General features: G+C 40.5%; 1 protein-coding gene across 1 annotated transcript in view; it reads left to right on the forward strand.

The window, feature by feature from the left end:
* Positions 1-23,087, forward strand: part of RNF150 (ring finger protein 150) — a 109,880-nt gene that overhangs the window by 56,089 nt on the left and 30,704 nt on the right. The window contains exons 2-4 of the mRNA XM_084204720.1: positions 11,090-11,340; positions 17,352-17,423; positions 17,836-17,918. Coding sequence (XP_084060846.1) covers positions 11,090-11,340; positions 17,352-17,423; positions 17,836-17,918 — 406 coding nt within the window. The remainder of the gene's footprint in view (positions 1-11,089; positions 11,341-17,351; positions 17,424-17,835; positions 17,919-23,087) is intronic.

Here is a 23,087-nt window from a genome sequence, read left to right on the forward strand (position 1 = left end):
ATGGATTTTATTACCCACACAATAGACTTTTGCCCTGATTTTTGTCTGATTCATTCATACTGATTTTACTTTTTTTATTTCAGTGTATGGAATAGGTTCCTAGTTTTAATCACCGTTTTTTACCATCATGCCTGAAAATGAAGGCCAAAGATTGAGCAGCTCTGCCCCATCCTCAAGATGGAATGTTTCCCTGACAAGGTTTCTGAGCAAACAAGATTTCTCCAACAAAAACTAGGAGAGACTGTTATTCGTGTTTATGTCTGAGGATAAATGAATTAAGACAGGGCCCCTGTTGCTGGACCCACAGGAATATGTGTTTTCCCAGGAGCTGGGAAGATATAAAGAAAAGGGTTGCTTGAACTGAAAAGTAATTTCAGTATTTCTTTGTACTTTTCTGAATGATTTTGTTATCACAGATTAAAGCAAATGAGGTCTAACATGAAAACTCAACTGCTGCTTTTGCAGAAGGTGCAAAAACTTGTGGCATCAGTCTCCCCTGTGACACCAACAGGAGGTGACAAAGGAGGTGGATCAGGCTTGTGGCAAGAACTTACACTGAGCATGAAAAATTGAACCCTTTTTTCTCCCTGGGGAACTCTTTCAGGTGGCAGCTACAAAAAAATGTTGGCAAATGAGCCACTATTAATCAAACCTATCCAACCCCTATAGGGAAAAGTATGTTCCAAGGTATGGGATGGCTTCCATATGAGGACTGGCTAAGACAGGGATCACTCAACTTACAAAAGAGAGAGCTAGTGGCACATACTGTAGAGGTGTAGAAAACTCTCCTACAAATCTAATAGCATTGAGGGATGATCAGTAGTGCTGGAGGGTTTGAACGTGTGCTGGTGATATGCTGCCTCGGCTTTGGCTTATTTCACCCTGCTCACCTCACCTTCTGCCTGAGATGTTACTTATTTATCTAGCCTTTTGTTTTGCTTTTTACCATTTATTTTCCCTCTTTTCTCTCTTTTTGCTTCATTTTAATTCATTGTTCTTTTCACAGACTGATAAAAACAGTTTTTGCACCTCTGGGGACATTGATATTTCCCTGAGTTAGGAAAGAGGAAATTCCCTGAAGTAATTTTATGAAATTTCCAGATTGTTGCTCTGAGTCTGTTTCTTGTCCAGCTAATTCAGGGTCACTTGAACTGAAGTATGCCCAGCAATGTTGCCTTAAGCCACAGCAGATGTGCCATGCTCTTTTCTGGCTCTTTACCCTTTCAGCCTGTGCTTTTTAAACCACAAACCACTCCAGCCTATGCAGAGCCATGGGAGCTGTGTGTGGCTTCACCCACAGTTGGCTGAATCTCTCGGTCTGGGGATTTTCATTCATCTTCTCTGGAACAGAAAGACACATGCCCTGCAAGGCTGTTCTGACTGGCAGGTTTGATGGTGTAGGAGGAAGAAGTGCATAGTCCTGCCTCTCCAAACAGGTGACAGCATCCCTTATTCCCTTACCTCCCGTATGCAGCCCATGGTGTCCCATTCCTGAGTCACTGTGGAAGTGGGGATCACCGGGAAGCTGGGGTAGACTTGAGCTGTCCTGCACAAGAATTGGAGTGCTGAAGTGACTCTGCTAAGTGGTGGGATGACCTGCTGTGCCTAGGAGGTGCTGGGAGAGCTCTCACCAGCCTGCAGGTGCCACAGCACCTTTGAAACTGGTTCGACTTGCACTGGGAACTGATGCAGTTCAAGTCTTTGGATCGGTGATGGGAACCAGTGATTGGAACTTGGGCATTTTTGTTGAAATTATATTTTTGCATACATGACTTCTTCTCTTTTATCCTGTTTTGATGGCTTGGAAATTTCCTGATTCTCTGCTCTCCAGGGGAAAATGTTGTTTATGTAGCCCATGTCACTAATATTTTCTTCATGTTATGAATAAGTGGGCAGGATTGGTCAGTACATGAAAAAGAAACCACTAATTCTGTGTCTAAGTTAAGATTAGAAGCTTCATAATAATGTATATAGTAATAATGCTTAATCTCCATAATAATGACAGCATTTTTTTCGTGTAGAGAATATATATTTACACCCTTCTAAGAGCACCAGGCACGTTAACTCATTTGTGTTTGCATTGTACTCTACCCTGACTACATAAGATGCTATTTAAGGCAAATTTTCTTTTGGCACAATTCCACTGAAAATAACAAAGCAACTTCTGCTTTAGACAGTGGGGTGTGTTTTGCCAGAACTCTGAAAAGGTTGTATTTTACTTATAAATTATCCCTGTAGCATATTTTGATCTGAGTTGGAGCATAGCTGAGCAGCCTGCATTAAGGAGTCTTTCTGGCCCCCGGTACATAAAAACCCCCAAAAGTATCCTAGTGCAAATTCCAATACAGAAAATAAGTGGCATATGCCATTAGCAGTATATATACGGTTTAGGAAAGGAGGAAAAATTCTGGGGAGGTCTTCAGTACAAAGGCTTAGCAATTATAATGAACTACCATCCTGGTTAAGATAACAGTGTCTCGACAATTTGTGCCTTAGGTTGGACTGGGATCTAAGGAAACCTCTTAAAGAACAGTGTGTTTTCTATAATTAAGTATGAATATGTATCACTACATTGGTTCATTAGCACTGGTTAGTTCAGCAGGCTGATGAGCTGATACTGTAGGAAAGAAGCCCAGGAAAAATGCAGCTATCATGCTGAATTTGATTTTGTGAGCTTTGTAGCTGTTTACTTCTTTTTCCTTTGCTGCAGTTGCTGCATAAAATTTAGAGAAAGTCAATATATTCTGAGCTTTTACAGCCTTGGCAAGATCGGCATTGATTGCAAAAACATGAACAGAAATTTCTTTGTCCCTAAACAGCAATAAAGTGTCTGAAGCTGCTTTCCACAGGAAAGATCACAGTCAGAAGCATCTTGCCTCTCCTGGATTTAGCATCAAAAGAAGTTAACCAAGAACAGCTCTGCTGGAGGTTGTTGTTGCTCAATTCAGGACAGAATAGCAAACTTTTATATTCCTTACTTAAATACTGTAGTCAGTCATTTACATCAGTACATCTTTTTTCCTTATGTGTTACTTAATTATCCTAATAGATACTTGTGCTTCTGCAATAAGTGTTTCATAGCAATAAGATTGTCTAAGGAAAAAAAATAGTTTGTGTAAAAGAATTTCCTTTTGCAGTGCTGTAGGGAAAAGGTGTCACTGCTCTCTCCATGGTTGCTGCATTTGCCTTTTAAAGGAAACCTGATTTATAGTTAAATGTTTTGGAAGATGGGTAAAGGACCAAAGTGAGTGCTAGCAGTGCCAAGGAGAAGTGGGAAATTAGTGAGAGAGTAAGCTGAAGGAAATATCTCTCTTTATAACATATAAGGAAAAGAAGTTAGAAATGTTGGTGGGAGGAGATGAAAGCTCCTACATCATTGCAAAGCAAGGGCTCTGGAGTCAAAAAAGAAAAACTATTATATGGTGAAATCTTGTATTCTGATAGCTTCAGTATCTTGATATCCACAAAAACAGGGTTATGTGCTGCTAGGCTGTATTTCCTTCTGGCCTTCCCCTACATTTTTTTCTCCTCCGGCTGGGCACCCTGGAAGGGCTGCCTGATGTGTCTGAATTTTAGCAGTGGGAGCAGAGAGCAGTGGCATTCCTTATTTGCTGTTCTGCTGGCATCTCTCCTCCTCCACCCAACAGGGTGTGAGGGCAGAGAGACTGCTGCATGGGGGTACCTGCAGGATCCGGTGCCGGTGGATTGCAGAAGTGGGTGGACAAAGACGTCTGCATCCTGCTCTGCAGCTTTCTCGCACTGTAGACCGAAATCCTCCCTAAAACCTCCCCAGTCCCTTGCCCTTGGTGACTGTAACACTTTTCTGGGATGGCACTGAGGGAAGAGGTGGCTGGGCCCATCTGCAGGACCCAAGTGTGATGTGCAGCATGAGGGTTGATGGAGGATGCAGTCACCTCACGTATTGCTGCTGCTTTCCTCTGCGTTATGCTGTATTCATACTGCTGTGGGGGAAGCTGGACATTGGGTGTTCACATCTGTGGTACATACAGAGCTCAGAGCCATCAGTCCACCCTCCTGCCTCCGCATCGGAAATGCACCCTTCTGCCTCGGGTCAGTCCCTCACTGGGGCTTTGAAAAGCAAGAGGCACTGGCTGCCTCAGCCCCTCTCCTTCCTTGTTCATCACCGGTCTCAGAAACTGGGATGGTTTCCCTTTCGCCTTAGACAGAGACTTCTTGGTATAATCAGACCTCTGACTTTGGCCCTGTTGGTTTGGTATGTTGATTTGAATTATCCTTTCTTCTCTCCACAGGAGTTAAAACTCTCAGTTCCCAGTTAGTGTGAAAACAAAACTATGGTTTGAGACCAAAGATCCATCTGTCTCAGATGGTGTTTCTCATAATGGTGAACAGCAGCTGCATAGGGGAGAGAATAAGCATGGGGTAAACATTGAATCCTGCCTATCCAGAATGGCTCTCCCAGCCTTCAGCAGTTTGTGATCCATAGATGTTTTTTGTTCCTAGTTGCTCTTGGATGTTTTGAACACCTAGGTCATGTGTTTTAACCCCTTATGTTCTCATGTGAGGCCCTTGCTCTTTTATTCAGAACTGCCTTTTTGGCTTAAGAGTCTTAGGTGAGGAATCTCACTCAATAACTTCGGACAAGCTGATCTGTAGCTGCCCGCATCTGTTATGAAACCTCATTAGAAATTGGTGTCCTTTCCAGTCCTCTGGCACTGAGACAGTTTATGTAAGAGATTATAGATGACAGTCTGTAGTCATTCACCTGTGACACATGATGTGTTGACTATGTATTACTGCCACTTACTGTATATTGCTCTTCTCCTGCCAATGTTTTTCCTATAGTATCATTTATTAATACTTCAATTTGAGGCCAATACCTTGAATGCCCAGTAGGGAAAAGTTCCTGCAGGGAACAGTCCTTTTACCCACTTTGATTTCTTATCAGTAATGTAATGTTTCCCTGTTTGCCTACATAAGTGTCTAGGACATTGTTTAAACAATATTATGCTTCTTCTTCCCCAAATTGGGTGAAGCTCAGAGATCAGGTTTTTTAAACTATTGCTTTGATTTTGAAATGTACTTTTTGAGTTCACAAAAACATAATGTAAGGCTAAGTTGTTGGGTTTTTCTAAGAAAAACAGGTAGCAGCTGTTATCCTGATCAATTTATAATTGCACCATGCAGAATAGAAGAACTGAACTTGAGCTCTCAGTGGATGGTCATAAAGACTTGGAACCCTTGTTGCAATTATGAAGATAGTACTTCAAGGACACATTTTGCAACTGAGATAGTAGTTCAAGGCCAGCTTGGATGGGACCCTGAGCAACCTGATCTAATAAATGGCATCCCATTCATCTAATGAATGGCAGGGAGGTTGGAAGGAATCTTTAAGTTCTCTTCCAACCTGAACTTTTCTATGATTCTGTGATATTAAGCCAATTCACACAGGCATTCTCATTAACCTATATGCCGTTTCTCCTGTAACTTCATTGGAAAGATACCAAACACAAATATCAAGCAATACTCTTTTCAAAGAGAATGAGATCTGCAATAGGAGGTAGTATCTTCTGATGGCCAAAGAGACTGTTCTTGGCTGTAGCTTAGACAATTGCCACAGCACCATCACCATGGTAGTCCTCTTCATTCTCTTCAGTAGTAATTTTTCAGCTGAGTTGCTGTTCTGGAGATGAAAAAAAATAGTATTTTTTAACAAATGTCTGTTCTTTGCTCCAAATTTGCTTTAAAATATTACCCATCATCCAGACCATAGTGTAAAATCCATTCACAGGGAAGTAGGCAGCAGCACAAGCTGTGGCAGGAGAGCTCAGGGGTTGGCAGCACAATGAGTCCTTATGCAGAGGGAGCACTGCTGAGCTCCCAGAAACCACCACCACCACCACTGAATTCCCTGACACTGCCTGGGGCTGGCACAGACTGCACGCTGAGCCTGGGTGGGATGTGGAATTTGTTAGATTTGTGTCTGTTTTAGTTCCTTACAATAGCTGCTGGTTACTGAAATGGATTCCTAAAAACGAAATCATTTCTTCAAGAAGTAAGGAAGAGTTGCTTAGGCTCTTGCACCTTCCTGTAAAACTTCTGTTCCTGGGCTAGGAGCCAGATTGAACACTGGGCAATTTCAGGACAATGTCAGGGCAATTTCTGAATTCAAAATAGTATTTGGATTTTCACTTACAAAATCTTTACTTCTTGATTTTGATCTACAATATAAGACAAATCTTCATTTATATCTTGATAGGATATCTTGCAGAGAAGACTCTATATACCTCCCCAATTGAAATTCTATTCAAATAGTTCAAATAACTTCTCTGACTGGCTTCTAGCTGTTGCCAAGCATGAAGAATTAAACTGCCTGTTCTAAAATATGTCAGAAAGACCACATTTTAGAGTCTCCATCAAAAACTGACAAAGCATTAAAGGAGCAGCCCCACCACTGCTGGGTCTGACTGCTAATGAGAAGAGAGGACTGTGTTGAGTGTCACCTCTGAAAGCTCCCAGAACAAAATCAAGGAATATCACAGGTTTATAAGCACAGCCTGCAGCTTTTGTGTACATCTTCTGGGTGTAAAACTTGTTCATTTCTTCTACAAAAGCCACTGTTACTGCACTAGTCTTTCATTTCCTCTGTCACTAGTGAATAGATGGTTACCCTTGAAGTTTGCAGGTTTTACATGAAGGCATACCTGCTGAATTGTATTTCCATAGCCAAGTACTACGAGGAGAGGGCGGGTTTGGAGAGGGTCTTCTGGATCTTTTTCCGAAGCATGCATTTTCTCCACCCAGAAATACTTGATTAGGCAGGTATGCTTCAACAAGTTAAAATTACTTAAATCATCCCAAATGCCTGTAATTTCTGCCTTACTTGTTTCATTAGAAGAGAACGCTGATATGTTAAAGATTTCCTAGCCAGAAAAAAAGAAGAAAAAAATCCATTCACTGCAGCCTAAATACCTTTGATTTATGGATCTCTGATTCATCCTGACAGCTGCTTAAAAATTCATGTCAAACTCTGCATTAATGCTGGCCAGAAAAAGAAAAGAAATGTGTTAGGGAACAAGAGTGCCACAAAATGCAGTTCCCACTGTGGGTGTGTTTAATGAAAGGCAGGGGTAGCATTTAACTTGCCAGAGAAGCATCAGTACATGTTACTAGATCCTTTCTCTTTTTTAAAACTGCTGAGAAAATGTGTACTGGGGCATAAAAATGCACCTCTAACATTGATGTCTCATTATGTTATTTCCTTTCTTTAATTTGCATACTTTTATGTATGTTGCAGCTTATATGAAACTGAGATAATATAAATTTTTTGTTTAAAAAGGGATAAAATAGAAATAAATTACTTTATTTTTCTTTTATTTTCTTCCTAATATGAGCATATTTGTGATTAAAAACATAGCTTAATAGCATGATTGATAAATAGCATTCTCTATAATGTCTTGGAGAAGTTATCATAAAATCAGTAAAACATTAAAAAATCTGATTGTTATTTGTCACTTCTTTGGTTATTTTTTCCAACAATGCTTCATTACAATTGGTAATATTTTCCAAGAAAATAACCAGATAGCCTGAAATTTTAATATATTAAGGATTTGAATAAATAAAAGCAGCTGCTTTCCTCTTGGAAAGAAGACAGTGTCTTCTATATTGCATTTCAAAAAAGTTTTATTTAGTATATATCCATGGCAAGTTGCTTATTGTCCTGTGTCCAGAAATATATTAAAGCTATATTAAACTATAATGTAATTGAACGTAATTAAGCACATTGTTAAAGTTTTTTAAGACCTGCAAGATTCAAGATGATTAAATCATGAAGATACTACCTGTGTTTTCTACTGGAAATGGGTTTGTCTCTATCTCCATTTTCATAGGCTTTCAAGTGATATCCATGCAGTGTCCTAGGTTGTACTGACCATGATGTTAAAGGTCAGTACTGGATAAGTCAGTTGGAGAGAGTGCTGGCTTTTGAGGGCAGTTGATTAAATTCTGGAGTTTTGGCTGTGGAATTTTTCACTGTGGGGTTTTTTTTTTGGCTATGCATGAGATTGGTGCTTTGGTTTTCCTGTAGAATGAATTTAATTTTTTTTTTTTTAAGACAGAGAAAAGAACAAAGGAAGCCATGTGGACAGCTCAACCCTGCTCCAGACAATTTTTCTTTTTGACTGCAGGAAAATTACTGGCATGGCACCAGTGCCCTTCTCAGCCACTTTGAGACTTGGCAAATTTTCCCTAGGCCATTAGGGTAATGTTTGCATTAGCCTTTTGTAATAAATAGGTATCAGAAGAGTTGCAAGGCTAGATTTATCTTGACTGCTGATGGTGGAGTCTTGGTAGAAAAAAATTAAGGGGAATAGCTGAAAAACAGTAATGTTTTATAGAAGAGTATCAGCAGGAAGGTTAAGTTTCCAGCCATGAATATCTAAAACTCCTGACTTGGCCAAAAGTTTGATCTTCTCTATTAATTGACTGACCTGTTCATAATCAGGGAAGTACTATGATGGAAGGCCTCACGAGAGAAAGAGGGGTGGTGTTTGCACTTCTGCTCTGAGACTTGAGAGAGGAGGGTTCAGTTCCCAGCGTCATAGCAGATTTCTCTGAGTAGCAACAGTCTGCCGCAGCTATTTCAGTACCTCCAGCTGATTCAGGCACCCAGCAGAATTTTATAAAGTTTCCATCACAATTAGAGTTTTCTGCTGAACACCACTCCTGTGTGTATATCCAAAGTCCTGCCAAACACCTCATGGCCTTCAGCATCTAAATCCATTTGAAAACCTGGTTTATACCTCCCAAAGTTTCTTAGGGAAAAAATGCCTGAGCTGGACTTTGAAGACCAGGATACAGTGCTGAACTGGTGAAGCTCACATTGGATACCACCTTGCTGGGAGAGGGTTGCTGTTGAAAATGCAAGTCACCCTCCCATGCCTCCATTTGTGGCCAAGTGATCCCTTCCCATCTCCATGAATGCTCCTATGAACACAGTGCTTTCTGCTCCTGCCACAGTCAAAATACAGACATGGGATTAACAACATCAGCTGATTTCCTGGGATTTCATGTGAAATTCTGAGCCCCCACCCCAGCATAGCTCTTTGAGCTCAGACACCCCCACTTTGTACCTTTCTAAATGCCAGTTTGTGATAATTTCATTTGCTGTTGTTCCTAGCACATTTTTGCATTACAATACACCCTGTCTGTCCTTAGCTGCTTAGAACAATTGGCTATTGCAAAACATAGTTTAGGTGTAAAAATTGTCTATGTGCTTGTTTCATGAAGTGAAAGAACAGAATCAGTGACTGTTTATTTGTGAGGCCATAAAAGGCATTTAACAACCTGGTGATTCCTAGATAATTTCAGACCACATATATTTCATGTACACAGGAGATTGAAAATTGAAAAGAAAATAGTTTCACCAATGTGTTATGCAAGTAACATCAAAAAGTGCTGTACAGAGAGTAAAACTGATGTGAAGTTGAGGATAGCTAGATCAGGGAAGGGCCCAGTTCACAGAGTCATGACAGAAGGCTTGGCAGGACTCTAGGAAGTCCCTGCTTCATCCCATTAGTGGGATTTTGCTGCCTCAGCTGTGCTGACATGCATCCTTGTGGGGCCATGCTGCACGCTGTGTCAGGGGCTGATCTGGGCTGCAGAGGCAATTTTTTGTGGAATTAAACAGTGGTCTTGACTTTAAAATTTATCAGTTGGAGAGTCAAGCTCTCAGCAAAGAGTCCCAAATTGCTGTATGGGCTTGGGCTGTGGGGAGCCACTGGGAACATGTTGAGCTGCTCTTTGGTTGCCAGCCTGGTGCAAGAGCAGTGATGCTTTGGCACATTCTGGTTGTGAAACCATGTGGGAATCTGTGATTGAAAGTGTTTCTGATCTGAATGCAGAGTTTGGAGGGGCTTCTCTGACAGAGTCATGACCCTGCAGAACAGACTGTCATAAATGTATATGGAGTGCTGGATGCAGTGTACCTCCCTTTCTGCAGCGCTTACAGAAATGTCATCCAGATAAGCCTCAGTAGTGCTAGAAATCTGTGTTTATGTCAACCCATGGAACACATTTTATGTATCTCACCAAGATTAGTATGTAGAAACACATTGTGTAACTGGTTTCTGTTGAAACCTTCACCAGATCCATCTGACTTCTCTCTTGGTAAACAGGAGGGAAGAGCAGAAGAAAACACAGATTTCTTATTACTTTTTTGCCAAAGTAGGATGAATCAGAGGACTTGGCAATCACCAACCATAGGAAGTTCAACAAGGGCAAGTGCCAGGTTCTGCACCTGGAATGAGGCAACGCTGGATATAGGGACAGACAGTGGGGGGACTGGGGAATGAGAGGCTGGAGAGCAGCGCTGTGCAAAGGGCCCTGGGGCTCCTGCTCGATGGAAAGTTGAATGTGAGTCAGCAGTGCCCTGGCAGCCAGGAGGGCAGCTGTGTCTGGGGGCATCAGGCACAGCATGGCCAGCTGGGCAAGGGAGGGGATTGTCCTGCTCTGCTCTGCACTGGGGCGGCCTCACCCTGAGTGCTGGGGGCAGCTTGGGGTGCCACAATATAACAAAGACATGAAGCCATTGGAGAGTGTCCAAAGGAGGGCCACGAGGATGGTGAAGGGCCTTGAGGGGAAGTTGTGTGAGGAGTGGCTGAGGTCACTTGGTCTGTTCAGCCTGGAAAGGAGGAGACTGAGAGGAGATCTCATTGCAGTTATAACTTCATCAGGAGGGGAAGTGGCAGGGCAGGCTCTGATCTCTTCTCTCCAGTGAGCAGTGACAGGACCCAAAGAAATGGCAGGAAGTTGTGTCAGGGGACATTTAGTTTGGATATTAAAAAAAGATTTTTCACCCAAAGAGTGGTTGGGCACTGGAACAGCCTCCCCAGGGAAGTGGTTGCAGAACTAAGCTTGATGGAGTTCAAGAAGTGTTTGGACAAAGTTCTCAGGCACATGGTGGAATTCTTGGGACGTCCTGTGCAGGGTCAGGAATTGGACTTCAGTGATCTTTGTGAGTCCCTTCCAACTCAGGATAATCTGTGATTCTATGATTGCCTTTTGGGGATCACTTGTTTTACTTAAGGTTCCTTTTCTCTTTGTCTGATAGGCTTAGAAGATGTTGTAGCAATAATGATTCCTGAACCCAAAGGGAAAGAGATAGTGAGCCTCCTGGAGAGGAACATTACTGTGATGATGTACATCACCATCGGGACACGCAACCTGCAGAAATACGTCAGCCGGACCTCGGTGGTGTTCGTCTCCATCTCCTTCATTGTGCTGATGATCATCTCCTTGGCATGGCTGGTCTTCTACTACATCCAGAGATTCCGCTACGCAAATGCCAGAGACAGAAATCAGGTGAGCAGGGCTGGAGTAACTGTGTTTCCAAAAAATCACCATGGGATTTATTGTAGAAGTTAAAAAATTGTCAGTGTGTAATAAGAACAGAAAACCAAAAGAAAGCCCAAGAAAGTGAAAAGAATAGGAATATAAAAATGACTGTGACTGGGAAAATCAGAGACTTATGTCAGTATAGATGGGATTAAAGAAAAAAAAGAAATTAATAGTGTATGTATATTATGGGGTTTTTTCCTTATGCAAAACACAAAAAATAGACAGGTGATGTTTTTTTGTGAAAATATTGTTGTGGTACATATAGCCAAATGTCATAGCAATGTGTATGACTAAGGACTCTTGAGATCAAAATTCTGACTAAAACATTGTGAGGTATGTGTGTGTGAAGCAATGTTCATGATAAGTGAAGAAAGGGGGTAAAAAAACCTATTCTCACTTTAATGCTTCCTTAGAAGGGTCTTGGGCTAGAAAGACAAGTATGTTGCTCTTCATTTGACAATGATCACTGAACAGGACTGTAGTGATAGCCGCTAATGTTATTAAACCATTGTTATTGGTTTTGGCATCTTGTCCAAAGCCCTTGAAAGAGATAAAAAGCTGATAGAGCTGAAGAGAAGTCAGTCGCAGTGGTTTTATAAAGCACTGCCCATCTTTATAGTAGTTCAGCAGTGAATAATAATAGTAACAATAATAATAAATTTAATGTTTTCTTGGCCAGATGCAACTATCTCAGCAGAACTGGGAAGATGAGGCTTGTACATTTCATTCTAATGGTTCAGTAGAAAATGTTATCAACATATGAAATTTGAAGAGATAACCATTTTACTGCATTGTAAAAAATGCACTTCAGAATGCAGTCAGAGAGGTTTCTGAACCTTCAATAAATTGCTGTCAGGGCCAAGAGGGTTACCTTGCTTATTCTGCAAAAAAGGTAAAACTCAGAGTATGAATAATCATCTTGTAGAGAAAAGCTCTGCTGCACTAAGTAACAAATACTTGATGTGTAGGAATCCCTCGCCTTCTCCCATTGAAATTCAGGCATCCTCTGAGACAGAGCAGCTGCTCTGTATTTACAGACAGAAAGAATGTATTTTCCATTTAAATATACAGTCTGGAATTTTGGATAGCAAGAACGGGACTATCCCAGCTGGAATTTGAACATCATTGGCAGCAGATTCACCGTGACTGCAATGTCTGTGATAATTTTTAGATGCTTTGTCTGCAAAAGCACATCCGTGCCTAATTTGTGTGTGTGAGTAAGTGTGCTTTCAGTCAAGTAATTACACAGGCAGCTTAGCAGTGTAAATACACATACATAAACATGAAACTCAGCAAAATAGGAAGCTCAGTCAGGTAATATGTTGTAGTTTGAAACTGATGTGTTTATATGTTCTGGTATAAACTGATTTGTTTATATTTCCTTTTCAGTATTTTCTTTCCAAAATTTGAATGAGACTACAAGCAGTTGTTCTATGGAGGGGTTTTAATAACTTAGTTATTATACTAGTTCTGTTCTTTGGAAGAATTAGAAAGGGTGCCCCCTAAGTAATTACATATTATTAATTATTAATATTATTATTTTTGTGGGAAAAACTGGGCAATAATAAGGGGCAACCTAAAAAGTCTTCATGCAGTTTCTTCATACAGTTTTGTCTGACATCTAATCTCTTTATTAGCTCTTTTCATATGAAAACAGTAGCAATATAAAAACAAAACTCTCCTATTTGTGTTAATGGGTTGCTGTGGCTTTTTAATTTTGTTTCTTTTAGTCCTGGCTGTGGAATATAATGATGTAGGTAGTTCAGAAGAGCTCAACTTGCTCTTGCCCTTCCCATGAGTTTTCCTCTTGGTTTTCCATCAAGTTCTGGGGTTTTTTTTCTTTAACACGTTTTTTTTTTTTGTAGCTCAAGGACGGGATCACAAATTTCTGATTAAAATACTGGCCTTTTGTCAAGCCTCATAAACACTTTTGTCTAGTCCTTCTCTACCTGGTGACTCTCCTTTCCAGGTCTGCTTCCCTTCTTTCATTAGGCATAAGTTTCTGAGCAAGCAGTAAATCCAAAATAAAGTGATTCAGTTATCCATCAAGAAAGCAATGAGTCCAGCTATAGAGAGAGGCAACTAGAAAGACTGAAAAATCTTCTGGCATAATTTCCTGTGACTCCACAGTGAGATGAAACCTGGACATAGTCCATCTACATCTTCAGCCACCACTTTTACTCATCATGTATGCAGAATCTAAGTTCACATGCCAGAAGGAAGACACAGCTTAACTCCAATTAGGGGCCTGATTTTGATGAGTGGAGAATCAGGATTTCAAAGATTCTTGCTGAATGCCAGGGTCTGTTCATCTCCACTTGGCTGAGAATCAATGAAGTAGAGCACAGAATTGTCCTCCACTATTGCCTTGTGCACCTACAGCCAGGGTGTCAGCTACAAACATGGTGAGATATCAATTTTTATTTTAATAGATTTGATTTTTAGAGTACCTCTAGCACAGACAACTGTACATTACATATGGAAGTAGAAGATAGGTAGTAATACTCACATGATTGAACCTTTTTTTCCCACCTAATGAGGTGTCCAGGAAGTTGGTGGTTGCCTTGATGATGAATGCTTTTGACATGAAGAGAATAAATTTGTGTAAGAAAATCTGTTTCCTCAGCAACATGTTCCTGGAGGGCTCCTGAAGATGAGACAGTTGAGAGATTTTGTAAAAGGCTGTGGAAATTGTTTAAATCAAGAAATACCACATTGTAGAGCTAATTAGAAGCCAAATTAGAATTACATGACAAGTTAAGTTCCAGAGATAATTCAGCAAAATATGCCCTGATGTTACAGCCCTGTAATAGCCAGGGCACAGACTTAAAAACAGCTACAACAACAACAAACCAACCCTGTCAGTCTGTCAGAGTTTTTCATATTTCATCAGTAATAATAGAGTTCTCTTTTTATTGTTTGTGAGATGAGAAAATGAAAAGGGGATGGTGTTTCAGTGCCAGATTTATTTACCACATTTTTCCACATCCCTTCTTTCCATTGGCTTCTTGTTCAGAGGAGGTTTTCTACACAGTCATTTTGAAACTGGTTGGACTACTTAAGTTTTGCAGGATAGTGGAAGCCAAAGCAGGTAGTGATTGCACTGGACTTGAGGAGGATCTTGTGTGGCCCGGGTTAATCTTTAGTATATGACTGTCAGCAGGTAGAGCATTTATCTCAGAAGGAAGACTGGTGGCTGTGGCTTGGAATGAGAGTTTTGGGCCACTGAATAGGGATATCAATTTTTGAAGCAATTTGGGAAGATGCTTCCCATGATGGAGTCTGCAGCCTTTGTCTGTGATTAGATGTGTCCAGTACCTCATGCTGGTGATGCACGTCGTTCTGCACAAGGCACAAGGTGATCTCCTTGCAAAGATGATAGTTTAGTAAAGCCATTAAGGGAGAAGCACTTTCTGTAACTTCTCCTCCACAGCATCTACGGTCATTTGCTTTCTCAGGAACACATAAGTGGTCCTTTCCATGTGACTGTCCTTCCTTTTTAATGAGCATTGCCATCTCCTCAAGACCACTGCATCTGACATGCTTAACTCCTTCCAGTCCAGTCCTGAATGCTGCAGCATTGCTAATGAGATTATGAGATTTATGACTGTAAATCTCTAAGCCTCACTTTAAACCCTTAAACTGCTGTAATGCCTCTTATCTTTTAGGGAAAAAAAATGGTTATTGATAGCATGCCTTGCATTCAAATGGGAGAATCCTTTGAAATTATTACTTTGGTCCAAGAAATTCCTGTTCTTGCAAAAACTAAATTATTCTCATTTACATGTAAGTTATGAACTTATCTATTTACGATAGAGAAGAGAAAGCAAACATGAAAGCAAGGAAATCAAAGATGGATGTACCAGAGTTTTTAATCTTGTCCTTTCCCCTTCAAGAATGTGCAAAAAAGAACTGAGACATTTCATTCATTAAAGTAATGATAATGATAAAAAGGGATCACAAGCACTTTCTGAAGCATGACATAATGGCTCTTGTCTGGCTGTATGTTATCAGTCTGTCTTTGATTTACATTAAAGAACCAAATAGCTGACAAGAAATGTTTCCAACTCTCATTGGTTCTTTTATTTAAGGGAGACTCTGAGAAAAATGGACCACAGAAAGAGATGTTGTCTAACTACAAGATACTGCTTCACATGCAATAATTAAGTTGCTGGAAAGCTCATATGTAAATCTCCTGATAGCCAAGATTGTTTTCAGCTCTTTAGCCAGATCTGAAATTGCACTCTGCTTTCAATATTGCATGGGTTTTGTCAGTCTTACCGGTCCAACAAGCTTACTCTCTAAATTTAATCTAGTGATTTTAATTGAATCTGATGACCAAAGTGGCAAATTACTGGTCATATCTGTGTGGTGATTAGGTCTCAACTTATGAATTACCTCAAACTTCCTTCTGTTTTTAGCCTCATGCTCTCACACCCTCCAGCTGGAAACCCTTCCTGCTGACAGGCCCCTCTGAACTCTGGCACAGCTCAGAAAGTTGAATGTCTTCTGGATCATCAAAGGCCCTAAGTCTCTCTTCTCCCTAGCAACACATGGCTGGAAATTGGGGTGGGGAGAGAAGGTGAAGGGAAGAGTTCTAGTCATTTATTTGTGGCAAGTTGGAACATGCTGTATTGTGAACTGTTATAAAGAAAACATTGCAGTAGGCATTGCTGCATGAAACCGTGTGAGAGAGGCATAGAAAAAATGGGGAGTGCCCAAAGCAGGGTCACAGTGTGGTCTGGGGGCAGAAGCACATGGCATCTGAGGAGGGGTGAAGGGAGCGTACTAAGCGGGTGGGGGGCCAAGGAGGAGGAAGGGCTCTGCTTCCAGCTGCAAAAAGGGTGGTCAGAGAGGAGTCAGAATCAGCCTCTTCCTGGAAGTGCACAGGGTAATGGTCACAAATTACCAGAAAGGGAAATTCCATTAGTATGTTTAGAGAAGAAAAAAGGCTGAGATTGGTTAAGCGCTGGAACAAATTATCCACAGAGGTTGTGAAATCTCCTTTCTTGGAGATAGTCAAAACTTGGCTAACACAGCTCTGACTTTGAAGTTGACCCAGCCTTGAGCAGGGGGTGGGAATACATGACCTCCCAAAGACTTTTCCAGCCTGTGAATCTGTCTCCAGACTGCCTTGTTGCTGGATTAGCACAAGTGAGCAGCCAGGTCCTCGGAGCACTGATACAGGAACCAGCTCCGTAGCACAGGGTGCTGAGCAGTGACTGTGTGAACTGTCCTGTGATGTTCCCAGCCTCTTGCAAGGAGCAGACAGGTCCATTTGCAGTGTCTGAGGACAGGGTGTTTTGTGTCAGGCTGTTATTACATACTTTAATCCTGGTGGCTGTGACCCTGCCAACACAGTAACAGTGTTTTGGAAATATGGGAGAACAGTCAGAAACATCACATGGTAATCACTTTATGGTCCACTGGAGGGAAAGGCAGAGAATGAGCAAATGGTTATGTCCATACATATGTCCAACCAGGACATTACTGCAGGACTATATAGAGCTTTACCTGTAAGAAACTGCAGATGCTACCACCTCATTTTTATAAAGTAGGCAACTCTGTATTGCAGGACAAAAGACAGAAGAGATTATTCAGAGTTTTTGTTGTTAAAAAATCAACAGCTCACTTTCAGAAGTTGTATCCTGCTGGAGATCATGAACTAGTTATGGAACAATGTAAGAATAAAGTTCAGCATTCACTCTTCTAACTGCCCAGTGTTTGGGTTTTTTAACAAGTGTCATTAAAAAAGAGGGAAGTAGTAAGATAACCAAATAATGGACTTGTTGCCTACATTGGTACACACTGCTGCAGTGTGCACACCTACTGTGCCCTTTTAATGAATTGTTATGTTTATATTTATACACTCTGCTGTTCCATGTACTTAAAATTATTATGAAGCCTAGGGAGAAAAAGTTTTGATTTCTGCATGAAGAGATGCTCTTTGCTTAAGAGCAAATTTTGTGTTGCAGCGCCGGCTTGGAGATGCTGCGAAGAAAGCAATCAGCAAGCTGCAAGTCAGAACGATCAGGAAAGGTGACAAGGTAATTTTTCAAAATGCTTGTTACTAAATTAAACTCTGTGCTGAGGATTCCTTCAGACCTCTGGAACAATGAGGCAGAACAGAAATGCCAATTGCTTATTTAGCTGCTGTGTCCTTCAGGTGGGGGAGGAGTGCTGGTAAGCAAGTTACGGATGAAACGGAGTGCAGAGTGGGGGTGATTTGCTTAAAGAGGCAGAAAATTCTGGAAGTTAAAACATACAAACTAAATCTGCATGCTTCCCAGTGCAAGTTTCCAGCTGGAAACATGTCAGAAAATCTGACTTGCTGGTTTTGAAATGCATTACTGGATTTGCAATGTGCTTCAGTGACTGTTTTACTTTGTCACATAGGCTCTTGTATGAAGAGATTAGCTAACAAAATAATAAATATGACTAATATTCTCTTTCCTGTAGGAGACTGAGCCAGACTTTGATAACTGTGCTGTTTGTATCGAAGGCTACAAGCCCAATGATGTTGTCAGGATATTGCCTTGCAGGTAAATTGAATGTGCTTTTAGCTCTAATAATCTCTACTTCAAGACAGTCTCCTCTCAGTTTCACACTGATGAGATTGCCTGAGAACTTGGGGAGGGAAGGGTGAGTTTATTATTTTGGCCTATTCCAAATCTGTTGGTAAAGATATCTGAAATGCCTCTTTATTCAACATGAAGTGAAACTAGTGATGGTGGTGAGACCCTGAGGGTTTAGTGTGGTAGTCAGAAATTTTGTCTGACCTGAGCCTATAACAAAGGATTTTTAAACTAAAGTTTGGATTTATCTGTTTTCCTCACTGTTTTTTTAGTTAGAATGAAGGCCTTAGGAGAATTTGCCTCTGACTTGAGGGTGAGCCCTGGCCACAGCAGCCAGGGATAGAGCAGGCTCCTGCTCCCCATTGAGCTACTTCTTCTGCTGTCCTGGGCCTGAGAAAAGGATGACTTTTGTCAGAAAAAATCCCCAGTCATAGGAGGAGATGTAAGGAGTATAACATGCCTCGTGTGCAGATGCCCTGGGTAGCACATCCACCTGCAGTGATGTGACACAGGAGTGCAGCCTCTAGCTACCCCTAACAGCTGTATTCATCTTTCTGCTATTGTACTGTCATTTGTGAAGTGTTACCTGATGGAGAATTTCTCTAAGGAAATCAATTTCTTAGGAAATTTCCTAGGATCATTTGCCCCTAGGAGAGCAACAGTAAGTGCTTGATTTCCATAGAAATACAGATATGAAGTGCTGCACATATTGAGTAGGGATTTTATTTTTTTCAATAGAACTCCTTTCTTCTCCTGAGTCATGTTCACTGGCTTGAGAAACCAAAATCCTTGTTTATTTTCCTGCTGTTTTGTACCCTAGTAGATATTTGAATGTTACAAGCTGTCCACTTCTGTTAGTTCATGTGATTCATTAAATCTGTTTACTGCCATCGCTAAATGGCTAACACAAAGCAACAGATTAATCATAAATTTGACCTACTGTAAATCCCCCACAATGACAAATTGCATGTGAACTCTTTTTTTTTTTCTATAAGCAGACACAAACACATCACTTCATGAAGCAGAAATACGGAAAAATGAGAAATTACCAGAAAATGTGGACCTTGGTTTGGCATCAAGCCTGTTTGTACAGAAGCAGAATAAAGCTTGGAAATTTTGCATGACAGAGACAGGCAATGTTTTGAGGTAGATCTACAACAGCTTAAATATATGTCTAAGCTTTAGCTTTCACTTGTGTCCCACCTCATAATTCAATGAGCCTTTGTCATCCACGGCGTTGTGTCAAGCAGAGTGAGTAGGAAACACAGAGTTAACAGGTGGTGTTTAGTTCTTGGCTGACTTAAAAGGTCACCCAGAAAATTACTCATGCTAAAAGGGTAGCAGTAGCAGAACTGTCTTGTAAAATACTCACAGTTTGAGCCTTAGCAGTCTGGAGTTATAAAAACTCAAAGATGTTTCTCAAGCAGCTATTTCACCAACCCTGGCTTTCCTGCTACACAAACTGCAAGGGCAGTGTTTTACATACTTGCACGGCTTTGAACTTCTGAAACATGAAATGGTACTCATGATTCTTTCTGCTGTTTTCAATCTCATCTCCTCATCCAAAACAAAAAGGAAAGTGGATTCATTTCTGTTGCTTTGAAGTGAGTAGTAGAGTGTTATATCTTGATAAAGAGCTACAGGCTCTGTAGTTTTCCTGCTCCAGTATCCTTAGTTAAGCTGTGTGCATTTTCTAACATAGGAACCTCATTAAACCTCCAGCATAGCAGTGGATGAGCTCTGAAGTAAAACAAAACACATTTACTAGGACTTGGGCTGTTTTCCCAAATGTCCTCTCTTTTCTGCTGGCACTGGATCACTGTTTTTATGTACCCTACTCTGGAAAGCTCAGAGGAGAATTCCAAGTGAACTTGTGCTTCTTCCTCTCTGTCTTCGTCAGGCAGCTCCCACAGCTGACTGAAGTAATAAATTTCACTCTACAGAGTGTATTAAATAAATAAGGAATGACATTTGATAAAAGTAAAAAGTGTTGACTTGCAGCTGGTTTTAAGTTTAATGGTAGCAAACATCTCTGAAGTTGTCTTTAAGGGCGCTGACACAAGATCAAATGCAACCAAGTTCATTGTTCCTGGAGTGACATCTGTTGTCACAGCCTCACTTCATTCTGCTTGTCTTCCATCTCCAGTTTCAAAATACCATTGCCTTTTCTGCTCTAGCTTTGGAGAAGGTACCGGTCCTGCTGCTCCCAGTGTGTGCCTTTTACTAAACTTTTACTAATTTTACTAAACTTCTGCAGAGAGGCGCGACATTTCTCAGCCTTTTCTCTGCTGAGTGCCTCATAGGTTCTTGTTTTTTCTGTTTCATTTCTTTCACCAATAAACACATTCTCTGACCTTGTTCCAACCCATTCTTTTTCCCTGAACCTTCACTCCATGAACAACTGTGATTTCAGAGTTTTCAGTCCTGCTTTCTCTTTTTTAGCTTCCTGTGAAAATTATTTCGTCACATACATTCTTCCCTTTGATTCCTTGCTCTCACCCTCATCATCTTCTTTTGTCCTCCTCAGAAGTAAATAATACTGTACAGGCACCCCCCAAAATCTCAAACCTTCTTGTTGGATACTACAGTGCTACTCAGTCTCTCACAAAAATTCTAAATCCTTTACTTCAGCCCTAGATCTAATCCAGGCAACTGATGCTCTTACTTAGTGTTATCAGGGATGTGTCTCTCTTTCTGCATAGGTGAGACTAGGAGTGGAAGGTGGGAGAATAGTTTTGCTTAATCTGGGAAAAAACCTCTCAAAATTTTTGGCAAGCTGAACACTTTACAGTAGTTGTACTAAAATAATGATCATCACCATTATTATTTTGGGCTGAGTGCAACATGATTTTCTTTTCTCATATGATTAAAATTGCATCTTTAAAAAAACCATAAATACATTTCAACCAAAAGCAATGTCTAGTTAAAAATGTGAAATGCTATTTAGATAATAGCAAATGGAATGCTCTGGGACTTAGAGGTTCTTTTGCTTTGTGCTCTGTGTGCTTTGCACAGCCACGTGCAGCCACAGGAGAGTGCAGGAGGGGTCCCAGGAAGGCAGCACCTCTGGAACAGCGCAGGGGCACTGGCACGCACATGTTGCTCTTGGCAGCTTTTTCCAACACACTCTGCAGTCTCGTGGGATGAAGACTGCAAACCCCCTGATAATTTATTGTAGTGCTTCGTTACCTTGCCTGTGGTGAAGCCTTTCTTCTTGTGTAACCTGGATCTCACTTGTTGCAGTTTGAACAACATCACTGTGCTTCTTATCCCTGGGAGAGGTAGGGAACAGTTGTTTCCTTTCCCTTATAAAAATCCTTTTGTATGAGTTTTTGACAACATCTCACCTTCCTCTCTGTCAACTCATCAACCGCAGTTCTTTTGAGAAACTTTTCAAATCAACATCATTTTGCAATTAATGTGGTTGCACACAATAGGGAAAAAAACATGTATTTTTTCCTAGCTTTTACTTGGATTGTCAAAACCATGTCCTGAGCCTGAGCTTGAAACATCTCTTCCTGTCTTCCTGTCTGGGTCATGACTTCTGAAATCATCCATGATGGCTCCATCCTCTCCTTCCGTTTAAAACATCAGTCAGAACTGCAAAGGGAGGGATTTTTGATGCAGTTGATCTTTTTACATCTTTGTCTTACTGTGGGACAGTGAAATGCTGCAGTTGCTCTCATCTTACTTTATGCTTCTTTTGCTTGAAGTTGGAACATAAAACAATTTACAATTTGTTGAGTGCCATAAGCATGTACATAGTACCTGTGCATACCTTATAAACTTTCAAATCCTAATCTGCAAAGCCTGACACCTTGCTTTTCTGCACAAATGTTTACATGTTCAAAACAGATATTATAAGAGCTCTAATTATATAATGCAGTGGAAAATTTTAAAAGGCAAATCTTCATTTGATTTTCAGTAGCATTCCATTATTCTGCGGATTTCTGTCAAATAATCAAGTTCCCTCTGTAGTACATATTAAATCTGAAATTAATGGAATCATAATACACTGTGCTGAATTAGTATTGAGATGTGCAAAGTGACAAGATCTGTCATGTTTTTAAATTACTTGGCATTGTTAGGATTTATTTTAGAATATTGTTTTTGAAGCCAACTTTAGGAACACTGAACTTCAGATTTTAAAGTCTTTAAAGCATGAAAGTGTTGCAAGCTTTTGATGATGAACAAACATCATAAAATTCTCTAATATGAACTCCAGTTTGAGGCTTTCAAAGCTGGAAATTGAAAACGAAAGGGAATTTTCTGGTCTCTGGTAAAATGTCTTGGTGGAAACTATGTATTTTTTATTCAAAACAGATTTTGGAAAACTGTTTTGTTTTGTGAGAGATTAATAAATATCTCAGGTTTTGTAAATGGGCTGATTATTTTGGCGCAAACGTGCTTCAGATGTTTGCCAATAAGCGTATTTATGAATTTGATCATATAATTAAAGAAAACCAATCACTAAAAACAATTCCATTATTGTTTCATGTAGCTGAAAGGTAAGACATAATGAATTAACATTGAACTAACAAACTCAAGAAAATCTGTTGGTTAGACTTCTAAATGTAAAATTACACATGCCTAAGAACTGTATCTTTATGCTTTCACCTATTCAGAATGCTCGTCCGATGATGTGCTGAACAAGCCCCTCCTAAGATAGAAGGAAGGAAATGTTAAGCAGGACAGAGACCAAAATCTGGTTCATTTGTTGTTATCCATTACGTTAGGTCGTGTTTGGAAGTACAGCTGTGAACTTCAGTAGCCTTAGAAAAGTAGTGGCTTAAACTTCAAATATCACATTGCTTCATTTGATTAATCATATTGACATACAGGATCAAATGAGGTTTGATACCCCAGCCAACTGATATCATTAGACTAGGTCAAACTTCCAAGAATATGTTTGCCCTTTCCCACAGTCGTATAAAGTGACACAAAGCACAGGACTGCAATCATTTGCCAGCAGACACATCTGCTGACCTATTCAGCTGAATAAGTAGCAGTTAAATATTTAGAGTTACTTTGGCACATTAGGTGACTGGCTTTCTCAGAGATTGCATTTCCATGTAGAGACTGGTATGTGCCGTGCTCCAGGCTGAGCCTTAGGTTCATACAGATATTTAGGTATTT

The sequence above is a fragment of the Fringilla coelebs genome (assembly GCF_963513975.1).
Source record: "Fringilla coelebs genome assembly, chromosome: 4".
NCBI lineage: Eukaryota > Metazoa > Chordata > Aves > Passeriformes > Fringillidae > Fringilla > Fringilla coelebs.